The 17,024-nt window shown below is 33.1% G+C and overlaps 1 protein-coding gene across 1 annotated transcript; it reads right to left on the bottom strand.

Moving 5' to 3' along the window:
- Positions 1–2,796: 2,796 nt before the first annotated feature.
- Positions 2,797–6,868, bottom strand: LOC120256411 (GDSL esterase/lipase At4g16230-like). Its single transcript, XM_039264098.1, has 5 exons — positions 6,719–6,868; positions 6,390–6,623; positions 6,114–6,286; positions 5,314–5,429; positions 2,797–3,008 (listed from the first exon to the last, which is right to left on the bottom strand). Exons 1-5 carry the CDS (start codon positions 6,866–6,868, stop codon positions 2,797–2,799), a joined length of 885 nt encoding a protein of 294 aa, XP_039120032.1.
- Between the last annotated feature and the right edge of the window lie 10,156 nt (positions 6,869–17,024).

Below are 17,024 nucleotides of genomic sequence, written 5' to 3'. Positions count from 1 at the left end.
CACAAGAGAATTACACTACCACTGAGAAAGAGTTACTAGCTATTGTGTTTGCATTTGAAAATTTTCGTCCCTATCTTATTTTATCAAAGTTATAGTGTTCATAGATCATTTCGCACTTCATTACATGTTTAGCAGAATTGATACCAAACCACGATTAATCCGATTGGTTTTGCTTTTGTAGGAGTTCAATGTAGAGACTAAGGATAAGCGAGGTGCAAAAAAATTTAGTGGTTGATCACTGGTCAAGACTAGAGCACCTAGAGGAGAAATTGTGAGAGGAAATGGAGACCAATAACTCTTTTCCTGAAGTGCATCTTTACTTCATCAATGTACTAGGTAAAGTTGACACACCTTGGTTTGCGGATTTGTAAATTACCTTGTACTCAGGTATTTCCCAAAGGTATAACCTCACATCTTAAAAAGAAGTTCTTTATGGATGTGAAGCATTATATATCGGAGGATCATACTTGTTTCGAGTGTGTGCAGATCAGGTTATCAGAAGGTGTGTCTCACATATGGAAAGATGGGAAATCATTAGGTAATGTCACTCAGGAACTGTATGAGGATATTATAGAGCCAACAAAACCACTTCAAAAGTACTTGAGGCAGGTTTCTTTTGACCATCTATTTTTCATGACGCACAAAGATACATCCAATGTTGTGAAAATTGCCAATGAACAAGTAACATTTCCCGTTGCATTTTAGCCTTAGAATCCCATTATGAATTGCAAAAATTTTTATGTTTGGGCATTGACTTCATGGAGCCTTTCCCTAGTTCTTATGGCAATAAATACATCTTGGTAGCAGTGGATTATGTTTCGAGATTGGTTGAGGCTCAAGCCTTGTCCTCTAATGATGCTAGGGTTGTGTGCTGGTTCTTAAAAATGTTATTCTCCCAATTTGGGGCACCTAGAGCAATCATTAGTGATTGAGGCACACATTTTTGCAAGATGCAACTAGAGAGGGTTTTCAAAAACTTTGGTGTTACTCATAGGATATCGCCTGTTATCATCCTCAAACTAGTGGTTAAGTGAAGGTTTCTAATATAGAATTGAAATGAATTCTAGAGAAAATAGTGACCCTTGGTAGGAAGGATTAGTCCAAAAAGCTGGATGACACCCTTTAGGCTTACAGAACGGCCTACAAGACATAGTTAGGAACCTCGCCTTGTCGCCTAGTCTTGGGAAAGCATTTACTAGTTGAGTTAGAGCACCAAGTCTATTGGACCACAAGGTTTTTAAACTTTGATTTAGTCACCGCTGGAGAGAAAAGGAAACTTCAATTAAATGAAATTAGAAAATGAGTTAGATGAGTGCCGGTAAATGTCGTAAGCGAACTCTCGTGCTTATAAAGACTATACAAAGATTTATAATGTCAAGTTGATTAAGCCCGGGCACTAGTTTCATAAGGGAGACAGGTGCTACTTTTTAATTCTAGCTTGAAACATTTTCAAGAGAAACTTGAATCATGGTGGTTGGGACCTTACTACATTACTCAAGTGTTTCCCCATAGAGCAAATGAGATAATGCATCCAAAACATGGCAATTTTAAGGTAAATGGTCAAAGGCTAAAGCATTAGTTTGGTGACACTCTTGATTTGAGTTGAGAACATTTTCATAAAAGGCCTCCTTAACATGTGCAATTCATGTACGTCAAGCTCGTAATAGGAAACTAGTGAAAAGTTTTTTGCATTTTGTTTTCTTAAACACTTATTTTGTGATTTCTAGGTCATATTTATATTTGAGCTTAATTGCAGGTGATAGGCTCCAACTTGGTGAAGAAAAAGGAGATTTAAATGATGGCCCGATCTTCACGGCATAGGATCTAGGTTAAGGGATAACTAGCTGTGAACAACCGAGGATGGACGCGACTCATACGTTAGGGAGAGAAGATCCAAAGTTCAAGAACTCTGACCCACTGTTCGAATAATCACAAAACCACAATCCAGAAACTAATCCATACAAAATGCCCGGAATTGTAAAGCATGAACTAGGAGAAAGCCAAAACTTTCATCTCGTGAATCCTGGAGAACTCACAAGAACAATGGTAGTAAGACAACTCTTATTTCATTAATAATAATCAAAGTTCTATCTTTCATGAACAAGGCTATTTTGATAAATATTATAAAAATATGTTTATTTTGAAATTTTCATCAGGTAAATTTATATAGGTAAATTGCAATATTTAATCGCATTTTTCCACGTTAAGGTCGTAATCATTCATTTGTGGGACATGATGACAAACTCAATTTTTTTCCCAATATTATGTGGTTGTTTATGTAAATAATTTATTATTAAAAAAAGTGTATATAATTTATAATAAAATCAAAATGATGGTGGGTGACATTTATTTTTTATTTATACATTTAAAATGTGCCATATTATTATATATATATTAAGTATAAAATGAGATTTTTTTAATACGGATAAAACACATATTCTAATATTGATTTTTGAATTAGGAGAGGAATGAATGGCATTCACCTTTTATACCGTAGAGAAGGTAAATAAGAAAATGTTTATATAGAAAATTATATAAAATTATATAGTATTTTACTGCAGAGATTCAGCCTTGGGCCTTTCCACCACAGGGCTAACTAGTGATCATTCAATCCTAAAAAAGTTTAAGAAAAAAAAGTACGGATAATGAACATTTGTATCTTTTAAAAGAAAGATTGAGTAAATGAAGATCAAGCTTTTTTATTATACGCATGGATACCATACATTTATCTATTGATGAAGAGATATAAATAAGATGCATTGATAGTGAAATATATATACATACGTATATTGTGATTTAGGTTTTGATAGCTGCCAATTGGCCAAAGTTGATTGGAGTCACAAACTCCCTTGACCCAACAAAGAGTGTTTGAGCAGCAACTCTATAAGCAGCTTCTGTTGGATGATTCACATCCCAAAACAAGAACTCTGTTCTGTTTGCACAGAAGGTGGATCCTGGAAGACATAGGGTTTGGTTTCCACAGCATGCATCCGTTAGCTCCTTGAAACCTAAAGAATAAAAAGCATTAAACTCCATAATTAATATATATTCATATACTCATTTCATAAACTAAGGTCAATTGTTTATGGCATGTTACTTTTGGAGTTGCTCCTTTAATCACTATACACCGTTGTATGTTTATAGCTATATAATAATTTAGTTAAAGGTTCAAGACATCTTAATTTCCGATAAACTGCTGAAAATTAAGTGTGAAAACAAAGAAAATCCCATTTCTTCCAGTGGGCAGTAGAAATAGTATTACGCTTCCTTGTATTTTATGTAAACTTGCAACATCATAAAATGGTAAGTTATTAACTTCTCATTTGAGAAGTTAATAGTTCTACAATCGTTAATTTGAGAAGTTAATAGTTCTACAATTGTTAATTTGGAAAATATAAATCAGAATATATAACTCCATGTTTTTCATCCTATTACGGCCTTAAGTTTTGGGTTAAAATGGGTTCAAATAATATGCTTAATTTGTTTTTAATATAGCTTGATTTGTCTAATAGATTTATAACCTCATTAAAATAGACATGCTATTATGTAACAGGGGCGTGTGTTAGAGTAATTAATAGAATAATTTGAAAATATGAATTTGAATATATAAGCCTTAGATTTTCATCCTATATCACTACAAGAAAAAATGATATTTGCGACACATATTTGCGACACATAAATGTGTCGCAGATTTGCGACACAAATTGCAACTATTTGTGACAAAAAAACAAAAATGTTGCAGATTTAATCAAATTGAGTCGCAAAAAAATGACCATCCAAGAATGTCGCCAATTTTGTCGCAAAATTTTTTACACCTACCATGTAATGGTTTGTGACACATATTGCAACACATTATTTGCAACGATTTATTGGCGGCACAAACTTTGTCGCAAATGTTGGCACCTAACATGCAATTGATTTGCGACACATTATTTGCAACGATTTATTGGCGTCGCAAACTGTGTAGCAAAATTTGAATCAGTTGGGTTGAACTTATTATCAATTTTTATATCATTAATTATTTTTTCAATGTGATCTTGAGTGCCATTTTCCTTTTAAAAAGGTTAAAAAGAAAGTGTTATGCATGAATTATAACCAAGTCCAGAAATACTTGAAAATAAATTAAAAAAATCACCACATATTTGCACATGCATCCTTTTCAAATTTCAATTATGTAATTTATTTTATTTGTATTTTATTGTATTTTTCGGTTGAGACTCTATATAAAATTTAATTTTTAAAAAATTAAAAAGGTTATATTGGATAGATATCGTATCATAAATTCCATTTTAATAAGGGTATTTCTGAAAGCTCTATTAAAAAAAAAATAATAATAATAATTTAAATTTTTTTATCAAAATAAGGGATCCATTACTGTATATGTGGCACATAAGCAAATAGAAATTTATTTTTTAAAAATTATAAAAAACTATATTTTGTTATAATTAGGTTCATTTAAAAAAATTATTAAAAAAATAAAAAATCTTTTGAATTATTATTTTGTAAAATCTCAATCAAAAATAATATTGAAAAAAAAAATGTTGTTAAAGAAATGATATCAAACCAAAAAATTTATAGCCTAGTGGTACTTAACCTTAATGTGGAAAACGATGATGAGTTCAAGACTCATTTGAAAAAATAATAATAAAGATCATAGATTGTGGGTGCACGAGAAAATTAATTCCCAGCTCATGTTCATACTCTTGACATATATAGTGTTTGTTGTTTTTATAAAATAAATTGTCAAAATCTTATTTTGCATTTTTTTTTAAATTATTTTATTTTATTTTTTTATCGATCAACTATTCTTGGTACGAACACGGCGACAAGGTAATTTTTAAAAATTAAAGACACGGGTATAGAGAGACACATATATATATATATATATATATATATATTTAATGTAAAATATTCATTATAAATATAAATAATTATATTTATTATTTAAATATAAATAACTTTTATAGTAACCTGTAATTATGTTAAAGAAAAAGTCTTTAACAATAGTAAGTAATTAAGTACACTTATATCAAAAAAACACTTCATATTCAACTTAAAAATAAATAATAATAAAATATAATATAAAATATATTTATAATACTATTAAATTTGCTATTTAAATTTGATATTTTACTTTATAATATCTTATAATAAATATTTATAAAGAGTAAATTGCAAAAGAGTCTGAACAAAATTTTTTTAAAAAATAATAATAAATCAACGGTCAAGATTGATGTTTGTGGAGAAACCCTAGATCTTAAAAGGCTTGGAACCTTGTCAGCCACAGCGCCTCTCATCTCCGACCCTTGTTACCTCCGCGCGCAGAGCCTATCCTCCACCTCTCCAGCCCTCCTAACCTCCGCGCGCAGAGCTTCTCCTCCACCTCTCCAGCCCTTGTCACCTCCGCGCGCAGCGCCTTTTCTCCACCTCTACAACAAAAGTGTCGCAAATATTTGCGACATCTGAAATGCGACACGTTTTATTGTGTCGCAGATTTTGTTGCAAATTGCGATTTGCGACACATTTTTAATCTTTTGTGTCGCAAAAATGTGTCGCAAATTGCGTTTTTTGTTGTAGTGGCTATTACCTCAAGATCTTGGGTAAAATTGAGCTCAAATCATATGTTTGATAAGTTAGCTTAATTTGTTTAATTTATTTATAACATAGTTAAAATAGTCAAGCTAGTCCATATCAAAAGCGCGTGTTTAATTTATTCTAACTGGGTGTTAGTTAGAATAATTAAAAGTCCCACTTCCTTTAGTTTGAAAATTTGAATTTAAATATATAAATCTGTATTTTTTAATTCTATTAATTTTAGCTTTTCAGATAAATTAGACCTAACTAATATATTTGGTCTGTATGCAACACTTCCCTCTCGTTTTCGATTACTAGTAAGAAAATTACACGAATTCCTTCATTTAGAAAATAAATTAAAGTGCGGAAACTTACCAACCACCTACCTCAAAATAAACACAATATAAAATGTGATACGAAAATAATTTAAATAGAGTAAGAGAGAAAGATGTATTTACCAAATCGAGAAGGGCTTTTAAAGAAAAAATCAACCATCCCATATGAATTTCCAAGTGAATACTTGAAACCTTGGAGATTACAACTGAGCTCTTTCAACATGACTTGCATTGAGTTGTAGAACTTCCGTGCAGACTCGATTCAAATCCTCATTACAATTACCAGAAGAGTTATTAATGGCTCTTGCGGCTGGAGTGCATCCAATTTGTGGAATGCTTAACAAAGCAAACTTTCTTGCTCCCAAGAGATACAATGCCTATATGCAGGTAATAACTTAATTAATAAACACACTGATTAAATATGAAAAAACTTTATGGTTTTTTTTTTTAATTTGATGAAGGATAGATGAAGAAGCTGACCTCCAAATTGACCTGATAAGAGGCAACAAGTGAATCAAAAAATGCACATCTCTCAGTCTCATTCTTTGCAGGATTAGCTTGAAAATCTTCAAACAAGTCATTGCTTCCAGTGCTCACAAAAAAGATGGACTTTGCAAGCAACTTCCGAGTTTTATTGATTCCTAAATTTGATATGAGATTAGCAACAACCGTCTCAAAGTCTGTCATTTGCTTCCCAAAGGAAAGAACTTGAATCTATACATATATATGATTCCATGCATATCAACAAATATTAATTAATAAACTTAATTAATTAAAGAATTGAAGAATTAAATATGGTTAATGCTTACAAATCTCGCTCCTGTTGCATCAAGAAGGCCTGAACCTCCAGAAGCAAAGTTGACACCTGCAAGTGTTTGAGTCCATGAGTTCATAGAGAGAAAAGGTGGTGGACTCATCTCCAACCCTAACTTCTGAACTGCAAATTCACATTTTTCCATGAATGCATGCCGTGATTAATTTATGATATTCAAAAAATAAGTGATGCAAGAATAAGAAAATTTCTTCACAGACTTCTTTGAAACAATCAATAATTTTATTATACACTAATACAATATAATAGAGGTAAGACTTATGAGAGCACCAACAATTGTTATAGTTAATTCTATATACAATTCGCATATTCATAATATCTAACTAATTAATGTTATATAAAGAAATTGCTCTAAATAAAAACTAATTTAAAAGAAATCACTACAACAAAAAACGCAATTTGCGACACATTTTTGCGACACAAAAGATCAAAAATGTGTCGCAGATCGCAATTTGCAACATAATCTGCGACACAATAAAATGTGTCGCGTTTCAGATATCGCAAATATTTGCGACACTTTTGAAGATTGTGTCGCAGGTTTTGCGACACAAAATAAAAACGTTGCAAATTTCATCGCAATTCATGGATCTTCTGAAACAATATGCGACAATTTATTGCAACACAATTTCTGTGTCGCAATAAATGTTGCAATTATTTGAGACTTTTTGCAACATTCTTTGCGACTTATTTTAATTGTCGCAAAACTTTATGCGTCGTAAATTGTGTTGCAAATATTGAGTCTTTTTGCAACAAATTTTGTTAATCATTTTGTTTGTCGCAAAACTTTTTTGTGTCGCAAATTGTGTTGCAAATATGTGCGATGTTTTGCAACAAAATTTGAGACACATTTCGATTGTTGCAAATTGTGTTGCATCTCAATGAGATATTATGCGACACAATTTTATTGTCGCAAATTAATTATTCATAACCATGATTATTTATAATAATTTTTTAATTATTTCACAAACCTGTTTTAAAGCCTAATTTACAATCCTGAACAATAACTTTTATAATATTTTTCAAAATAACCATTCCGATCGGTAAATATCTAGAATAACAATGAATTACAAAATATAATAGTTCAAACATCCAATACAACAAACAAATACAAAATGTAATAGTCCAAAATGTAATAATCCAAGTATCTAATGTAATAATCAAAAACACCACATTCACTTTGTTGCAATATCATCGATAGGCTGAGGCTGTTCAACATCCTCTGAAGTGTGAGGGGCATGGGAAGCAGACTCTCCGGTCCTGGCAAGAGCATGAGAAGTTCGAGCAGTTTTCTCAAAGTTTACCTGAATACCTCGAGATTCTAATAGAGAAATGATGTACTGGTTCTGCTGCTTCTGCTCCTCGTATGCTTTCTCTAAAAATTCCAACTTACTCATAACCTCTGGAGGCATAGAAGGCATAGATTGTTGAGTTCCCAAAGTAGACCGCTGCGATTGTGAATGAGAATAATCAGAACCTGTACGCCCATGAGTAGCTAAAGAATGAGATCCTGAGCTCGTAGTTCGCCGGGGATTTAAAGGTACTTTCCCAGAAGATGGACGAGAAGATGGAGTCGGAGAAGTATTTCGCTTAGAATTAGAATGAAAATATGATGCAACACGCTTTCGTCCCATTTCCCTATATATAAACATAATTAAGTCCAAATGAAGATAATATATACACATACATGCAGATAATATATACAGGAACTTAGCGTGCACACAAGTTCTCAAAGTCAAAGAGTTTAAATCTTAGACTTGAACCAAAAATCAATAACCAAACGTTTTTTCTTTTATATAAACTAAATAAAAACAACCAATCCAAATGAAACATATGATGAACATAGAATATCTTGATTGTAGTTATTCAAAGTAGTAAAAATAACAATAAAAATTAAGGCTAATATAAAGACAAATATAAAGACACATTGAGGGACAAAGGTCAGTGCAGTCCACACCAAAGAAAGTAGAGGCAAGACAATGATTTTTATTATAAAATAGATAAATCACTACTTCATTAAAAATATACCAAATACATAAAGAGAAGGGAATGCTATATACATATATCGTCCACTGAAAATTAAAAAAAACTATAAAATAAGGAGAGAAACAACCTTAAGAACATGTGGCACCATGAAGCCAAACAGCGAAAAAATCATCCATCTATAGCACAATCATAAAGATGTTGAAGTCGCCATTTTCAAAGAGACATGTGCACTTTTTTATATTTAAAGAAAACATGGGTTTATTTATTTCATTTCAACCCAATCTAACCTTTATTTACACCTTATTAATTAATTTCGTGCATATATATATATGTATATATATATATACTCACAAATAAATAATCCCTTCACACAATACATGATAAACTTGGGACCTCAATTTTATCTTCCTAAACTTGACTAGTCTTGATGAATAACTAATTAGAGCATGGACCAATCAAAGTTCTCAACAACCCTACCTAGAAAAGGTCTTCAAACTTTTTTCTCAGCTTCTCTCTCCAAACCATCCAACATGATTCCATGAACATATAATAAAAGAATGAATGAATTATATATAATTGACTATATATATACACACATATTAAATAATAAAAAAGGATTAATAGTTAAGAAAGAATTGATGAGAAGGAGACTGGTGAGTGATTTTAGTATAGTATTTTGATGTGGGAGTTGAGTAAAGACAAGCAAAGATGCGATCAATTCAAGCAACCACAATGGTAGACCAAATACCATCACATCCTCAAAACCATATACCAAATCCAATTATAGTTTATTTAATAAATTTATGTTATTAACAAACTTACTCAAATCTTCTCTTTGTCATGGAGTTTACTTAGGCTGGAGAATGAACTTTCAGAAATTTTGAAGGGCCTTCGTTCTACATATTCATATTTCCAAAAACATTTCAGGTACAAAACATCATTTTAGGATTAGATTCAAGTTTCACATAATTGTAGCAACCCAAATGATTTATACGTTCTATCATTCATCAGAGATTATAACAGATTTTGTTCTAAAAATAGTAACTTTGTTTAAGCTACATTCCCAACATACCTTTGTACCTGCTATATCATACACCATTGTAAATCAAGATTTGCAAAGAAAGTCCACAACATGATTAAAAATTACAAGACAAATATAAAATAGATAACGATATAAATAACCATGCATGCTAGGATGAGCAAATGAAAGATAGACAATAATATACAACATAATCCAAAAGTTAACATACTTTCTAGTATAAAGATCTTATCCTACAACACATCACACTTTCAAGATAGACAAACTAACCTTAGCAGAACAGCGTATTGCTTCACTACAATCTAACCCAATAATCTGCAGAACATACCAGAAATCAGGTCATGAGGTTATATATGTAAGAAATTAAACGTAATGTTGAATAGTTAATTAACAAGTGAGATCCACAATCACTTTAAGTTACACAATAGATCTCCTTGCTTCTTAAGGATTGCATTGAACAGTGACTTGAGACCATACATTGGGAATGATAACATAACATAAAAAAAAATGATACTCAAAAGTAAATTTCTTGGCTATTAGCCTGACAAATATGAAGTTTTTAATAATAAATTTAAATAATTAGTTGAAGTCAAAATCATTTGCAATAAACTAAAAAATAAGCAGCTTATAACACCAAGGCATAAAAGATATTACAGGAAACGAGTTAAACCCATCAATTGAAAAATCATAAAACTGACTTTATGCTTTGATAAACAGTGTAGATGAATTTTTTGTCACAAAAGGGAACAAAAAAAAACAAGAAGACATTTTTAAAAAAAATAAAGACTCGACATCGTTGTGCTCTATCCACTACCTTGTGCCTGCCCACATATATCTAATATTGCATCTAGTTTGCATATGAAAGGGAAGATACACTAACCATCTATGGAAAAATAAGCTTCATACAATGCCAAGACATAAAGATATTACCCGAAACAACTTGGACAGGCAATGTAATCCATCAATTGGAGAATCATACAACTTACTATATGCTTTGATAAACACTCTGGATCACCATAAAATAAAACTAAACATGGAAAACCATCCTTATCCAACTTCAAATCAAGATTCTTGAACATTGACCCTTTTAATCAGTGAAGGAAAACAGAATTTATTGGAAAAAATAAAATTAGAAATTGACTGAACACACAAACATAATTTCTGAAAATGACCACTACATCATTCCATCAACCATTAATGCCGTCATCCTAAGATTGCGTCGAACAGCCTAGGCACATGGTGGTCTCAACTCTCAGGCTGAATTAAAATCCACAAGAAAATGAAAATTTTTGATAAAAATGAACTGTAATAATAACCAAAATCATTCAGACAAACGACAAGAGACGATAAAACTTAGACCCTCCTTCCTTCAAGATAACATTCATTCAGAACTCATTTTGATAGCCAAACTATAATAAATTTCTCTACAATTAGCATTCATGACTCATTTTGCTTGCAAAATTATAATAAATTTCTCTGCAATAGAATATGAAATTAGGTGCATTTGTTTGAAACAAAGATTAGCTAAAATCCCAATTTCAACAACACTAAACGAACTTACAAACAGAGGGGAAAAACATAACTTTTTAAAAGCAGCACTAAAGAAATTTCATCAGTAACAATGATAACATACCGTCACCAAGGCATAAAACAAAGTTATAACATCCCAGTAATTTATTTTCCGAAAAAAACATCTATGATAATCATATTCATAAAACAAAGTGATGTCAATCAGATGTAACTAATAGGATTGTGTCTCACTACTCTTTTCCCTTGTTGTCTACGTTGTCCTAGAGCAACAGCTTGAGCTCACCATCCTGCCAATAAAACAAAACCACAAAATCAGCATAACCAAAAAAGAAAAAGAAAAAAGCATGCTCAAAGACAGCGTAAGATCGACCCTGGGCCAGTTGCTCGAGAAATCCACAGAAAATGAGCGCCATCGACGCGAAATCCCTAGCTCCTGGTCCAGCTCGCGGGCACGGGCGGCAGCGGCCTGTGCAGCAGCATTGGGGCGTCGAAAAATAGCAAACCTGCGGTCGAGACACTCAACGATTCTCTGGGACTCGAATGCTAAGGTTTCAAACCCTTCGTTGGCTTCTTTCCAGGCGTCCTTCAGGGCCTCTCCGGAGGCCACCGCCGCGCGAAGCCTTCAAAGTCAGAGAGAAGCGAGGTGTATATGATCGACAAGTGGAGGCTTCCGTTCAGGAGGTGGGCAACCGTGGCCTTGTACCAAGCGCCATGGAAACCCTCATCGTCGCAGCTCACCTCGATCTTTTTGCCGACTTTAAAGCAGCCGTAGTGATCGATCCCCATTGCCAGGAAAAGGGACGGCTCTTCTCAGATAGGGTTTCATTGCTAGGAAAATGGGATGCTCTTGCTAGATAGGGTTTCAAGAGAAGAAATGGATTGATGGAAAAGGGACGGCATGAATGGGGACAGAGAGGACAAGCGAGATGTGGGGGAAAGGGAACGGACTGCTCAATCTAATTTAATTAATTACATTTAATTGATTATATTAAATATAAATATATATATATATATATATATATATATATATTTGGATTTTAAAAATAGGAATGTTAAAAATTACTAAGAAAATAGGAAAAAAGTAAATGAGGGCAAGGGCAAGGGCAAGAGACAGTGACACGGGACAAGTAGCACACGAGAAACGAGTGGAAAAGGGGCGAGGAGCGGGTCGGCCTCGTCACGCACTCCGCCTCCGCTTTCTCTTGCTCACGCGCTTCGCACTTCTTTCTTTCCTTTTTATTATTATTTATTTATTTAGTTTTTTTTAAGGGGAAATATTTATTTGGTTAGATTTAATATTTAATATTTATTTTGTTTGCCGGATTGTCCGGTTCCTTTGCCTCCACCCACCCCACCTTCCATCATATTCCCTGATTTAGCTCCCATCCATTTGGTTCTCATTTATTTCTTTATTTTAAGCAATATGTTTAGCAATCCGTGGTGTTAAATATATGAAAATTAATTTGAGGTTTAGAGTCATAATTGATTTTTAAATTAAGGTGACATATTTCTTGTACTTCTAGAACTATGGAAACAAAACAAAAGCTAGCCACTCAGACACACGTTGGAAGGCAACTGACAAACAATAAACTATAAATTAAAAAAGTAAATAAATTAAATTAAAAATCAATATTACAATTTGATAATTATCTCTTGATAACCACCCTTTTCACTTTCCCATCATTCATAAATAATCTAAAAATATTTATCATAGATCAAAAGATTAAATGGGTTCCAAGTTCAATAAAACAAACCTATCTAGCTTCAATAAGAGTTAACATGGCCCATCCAGTGTTGACTGCATGTGGTCGGTTTTCCTCAAAAAAATTTGTGTATACTGCTCGAGTTTAAGAAAAATGGATGGATTCCCAAATAAAAAAACCTTTCCTCAATCAAAGTAAAAAAATAAAAATAAAAATAAAAACAGATAAAAAGTGCCCCCGGATAAAACAAAGAAGATTAAAGAAAGAAAAAACTCCAAACCATGAACCATCAGGCTTATGCGTCTTTTCAATAAAAGTAACAGTTTTTTGAATCCGAAACCATTGCATCGTCGTCGCAAAAAGTGTTGACATAGCTCGGTGATAAGAATCACAAAAAGTATTGCATTTTCATTGGCAATTATATGTTAATAAATGTTGGCACTCCTAAAACCAAACGAGATGCTTGTCTGGCCGCAGTTAAGGGAACTATTGCCCCTTCCATTGCCCCCGCCAAGACACCCGCTGATTCGAGGTCATACCATAAAGCATGCCTCGATGCATTGTCATAGAATTCTTACAATCATCATTGCCATGTACAAGAAATTAGAGAGTTCTTGCACCCATCATCTACCCTTGCAAGAAAAAGAAAAAAACAAAAAAAGTCATATCAAATGCAAGTTAGGCAAAAAAATATACATTGGCAAACTATAAATCAGTCCACCAAAAATAAGTTATAGAATATAATGCATTTGTTAATACAAGACAAAACGATAAACTTAATTCATAAATAATGTAACTTACATTTTAGGTCTAAAATAATAATTCATCTTCATTGTCATTTTCCTCATCCTCCACATCTTCTTCTTCTTCTTCATTTTTGGTCTTCTTCTTCATCTCGTTTCATTTTTTTTCTTCTTCCATCATAGTTGTAAGACTTGGTCGACTACTTTGAGATGTTAGGTCCACAACATCGGATAGGTCAACAAAGAGATCAATACCATTCAAATTATCATGTAATGATGGAAGAACATCAAATGTAGTAACATCATGTCTAACTTCAACTTCATCCATTTGGTAGGGTGGGATATCCCTTTCTTGCCATTGTGCCTCAATTGTTCTTCTTGCTTTTGTTTTGCATACGACCATCCAATCGCCTTTTATCTCGCTTTCAAACTTGGATATTCAGAATAATACATTTGAATCGCCTGTTGTGCTAAGATAAAGGGGTCATACTTTGTGTAAAAACATTTTCTATTAATGTCGACCATACCATACTTGCGGTGAACCTTCTTTCTATGTATTGGATCAAACCATCGACACTTGAAGAGGACAACAAATTTTAGTGTGCTACTTGGAAACTCCAGCTGAATTATTTCTTCCAATAAGCCATAAAAAAATCACCACTAGAACTTTGGACGATACACCACTATTCATAGTTGACTTATTTTCACCATGTCTAAGAGTGTGGAAGTTATAACCATTTATAAAGCAACCTGACCAAGTTTTGACTTGACCAGCTGGACCCCTATGCAAGAGTCAACAACAATTGATCAAGAACTTTGATTATCCGGGTTTTTGAACCCTAAAGTGATACTACCAAAATTAGTCAAAGTTAAGAATATCAATATATTTCGTTATTGAATAAGGAAGTATGCAATAAGAAAAATATATCTAAGAAACTCACATAACCAATAAACCATTCGGTAAAATGTAGATCAACCATTTTTTCAATGAGTGTGGCATCTAAGTGTTGAAGGTGTGTGACAAACATCCTACAAAATAAAAAACAGTATTAGTTATGATATTTAATTAACATGCATATTCATTTGAACTCATAAAATCACATACGATACTAAACATAATGGTAAATTGGTTGAGCTTCTTCACAATTTTGTAATATGTATGTATGTGCTGCATGTAACTCTTCTTGAGATTGCCATCTTTCTGTCATTCGGCCTTGACCTCGAATTGGATAGTTGAAGATAGAGCAAGGTAGAATGTTCTTATCGACACCCTCTTCATTTCTTCCAACTCTCATTCTCTTGTAAGGTTGAACATCTTTTTCAAAGAAATGGTTTGCAAAGAATGACATCTCTTCAACAATGTAAGCTTCACATATTGAACCTTCCACATGAGCTTTATTCTTCACTTTTTTCTTTAGACCATGAAGGAACCTAATATATGTGTATATATATAATTCGAATTAATCTATGAGCTTGAATAATTAAATTGATAACATAAACACATACATTAACTCTAGAAAATATGAGAAAAATATTACCTTTCAAAAGAGTACATCCATCTATATTGAACAGTGCCCACAATTATAGCCTCATATGGCAAGTGAATAAGTAGATGTTCCATGGAATCAAAGAACGCTGGAGGAAAATTTTTTTCCAAGTTGCATAACAATATAGCCACATTTTTCTCCAATTCCTCAAGCTTTTGCAAATCAAGCAGTGCAGAGCATATGATCTTAAAGAGCAAAGTCACTTCAGTTAATGTAGACCATATGAAATCAGGTAATATTTCTCTATATGCAATCGGAATGAGCCTCTGCATGAACACGTGACAATCGTGACTCTTCATATTTTTCAACCGACATTCATTAATGTCAACACATCTACCAAGATTTGATGCATAGCCATCGGGAAACCTTAAAGCCCTCACCCAACTGCAAATCTTAACTTTTTCATTTTTTTGTCAATGTGTACTTTGTCTTTGGCTTACGAGGCACTGTATTGTCAATAGGAACATCAAGTTCAGGATAATCACAGAGAATATGAAGATCTTTCCGTGCATTCAAATTATCCTTAGTTTTTCCAGGTACATCAAATATTGTATCCATGATATTATCAAACACATTTTTTTTAATGTGCATAACATCAAAATTGTGTCGAATCATGTTAGCCCTCCAATATGGTAATTCCCAAAAAATACTTTTTTTATTCCATTTGTGATTGTTGCCATAGTGAGGGATCTTACCTCGAGGATCCTCAATGACAGTTTTATATTGTGACACACGGTTCCAAATCTCATCTCCTGTCAATCTTGGAGGTGGACGACTCATCTCTGCTCTACCTCAAATGAAAGCTGACTTATCCCTTCTATATGAATGATTCATTGGTAAAAATTGCCTGTGACAATCGAAGTAGCTGATTTTTTTAACATGATGTAGATAGAAAGCTTTAGACTTCTCCATGCATATCGGGCACCCAAGCAAACCAGAGGTACTCCATCCAGAAAGCATTCCATAAGCAGGAAAATCATTAATGGTCCACAAAAGTGCAGCTCTCATGTTAAACTTTTTACCTAAGTTGATATCATAAATTTCAACACCAACCTCACACAAATGCTTCAACCCTCAATCAAGGGCTGTAAAAAGACATCTATATTCTTCTTCGGATTTTTAGGCCCCGGACAGATTAAAGATAAAAACATATAAGGGTTCTTCATGCACATCCCCTGGAGGAAAGATTGTAAGGTGTAGTAATAATCGCCAACATGAATAAGCTTGCCCATATTGACTGTGAGGGGAAAAACCCATCAAAGACAAAGGCCTAACCGAATGTTACGAGGTTCTGAAGCAAAACTGGGATGAGTTCTATCAAAATGTTTCCATGCCTCTGCATCAGAAGGATGACACATGACCCCTTGATTTGTTTCATGAGTAGCATGCCATGTCATATGTGGTGCCGTTACCTTTTGAAGCATATAACCTCTCGCAACCTTGGAGTTAATGGCAAGTACCTCAATATAGCATATGCAACCCTTTTTATGCATAGGGTTATTAAGTGTCCCTTCCCTTTGCTTATATCTTGGCAACTTACAAAACTTACAAAAATTGCTCATGTTCATCACTTTTTCCAAAACAACATACATCCATCTCTACAAGCATCAATTTTTACCACAGTGCACTCCAAGTCACGTAGTAACCTTTTTATAACCATAAAAAAATCCTCGTGCAATGTGTTTTCACGAGGCAGTGAGTTCTTAAACACTCTAGCATTCTCATTAAAGTGATTCAC

Source organism: Dioscorea cayenensis, unplaced genomic scaffold (assembly GCF_009730915.1).
Source record: "Dioscorea cayenensis subsp. rotundata cultivar TDr96_F1 unplaced genomic scaffold, TDr96_F1_v2_PseudoChromosome.rev07_lg8_w22 25.fasta BLBR01001423.1, whole genome shotgun sequence".
Classification (NCBI taxonomy): domain Eukaryota; kingdom Viridiplantae; phylum Streptophyta; class Magnoliopsida; order Dioscoreales; family Dioscoreaceae; genus Dioscorea; species Dioscorea cayenensis.
This window is presented reverse-complemented; position numbering and strand designations above follow the sequence as displayed.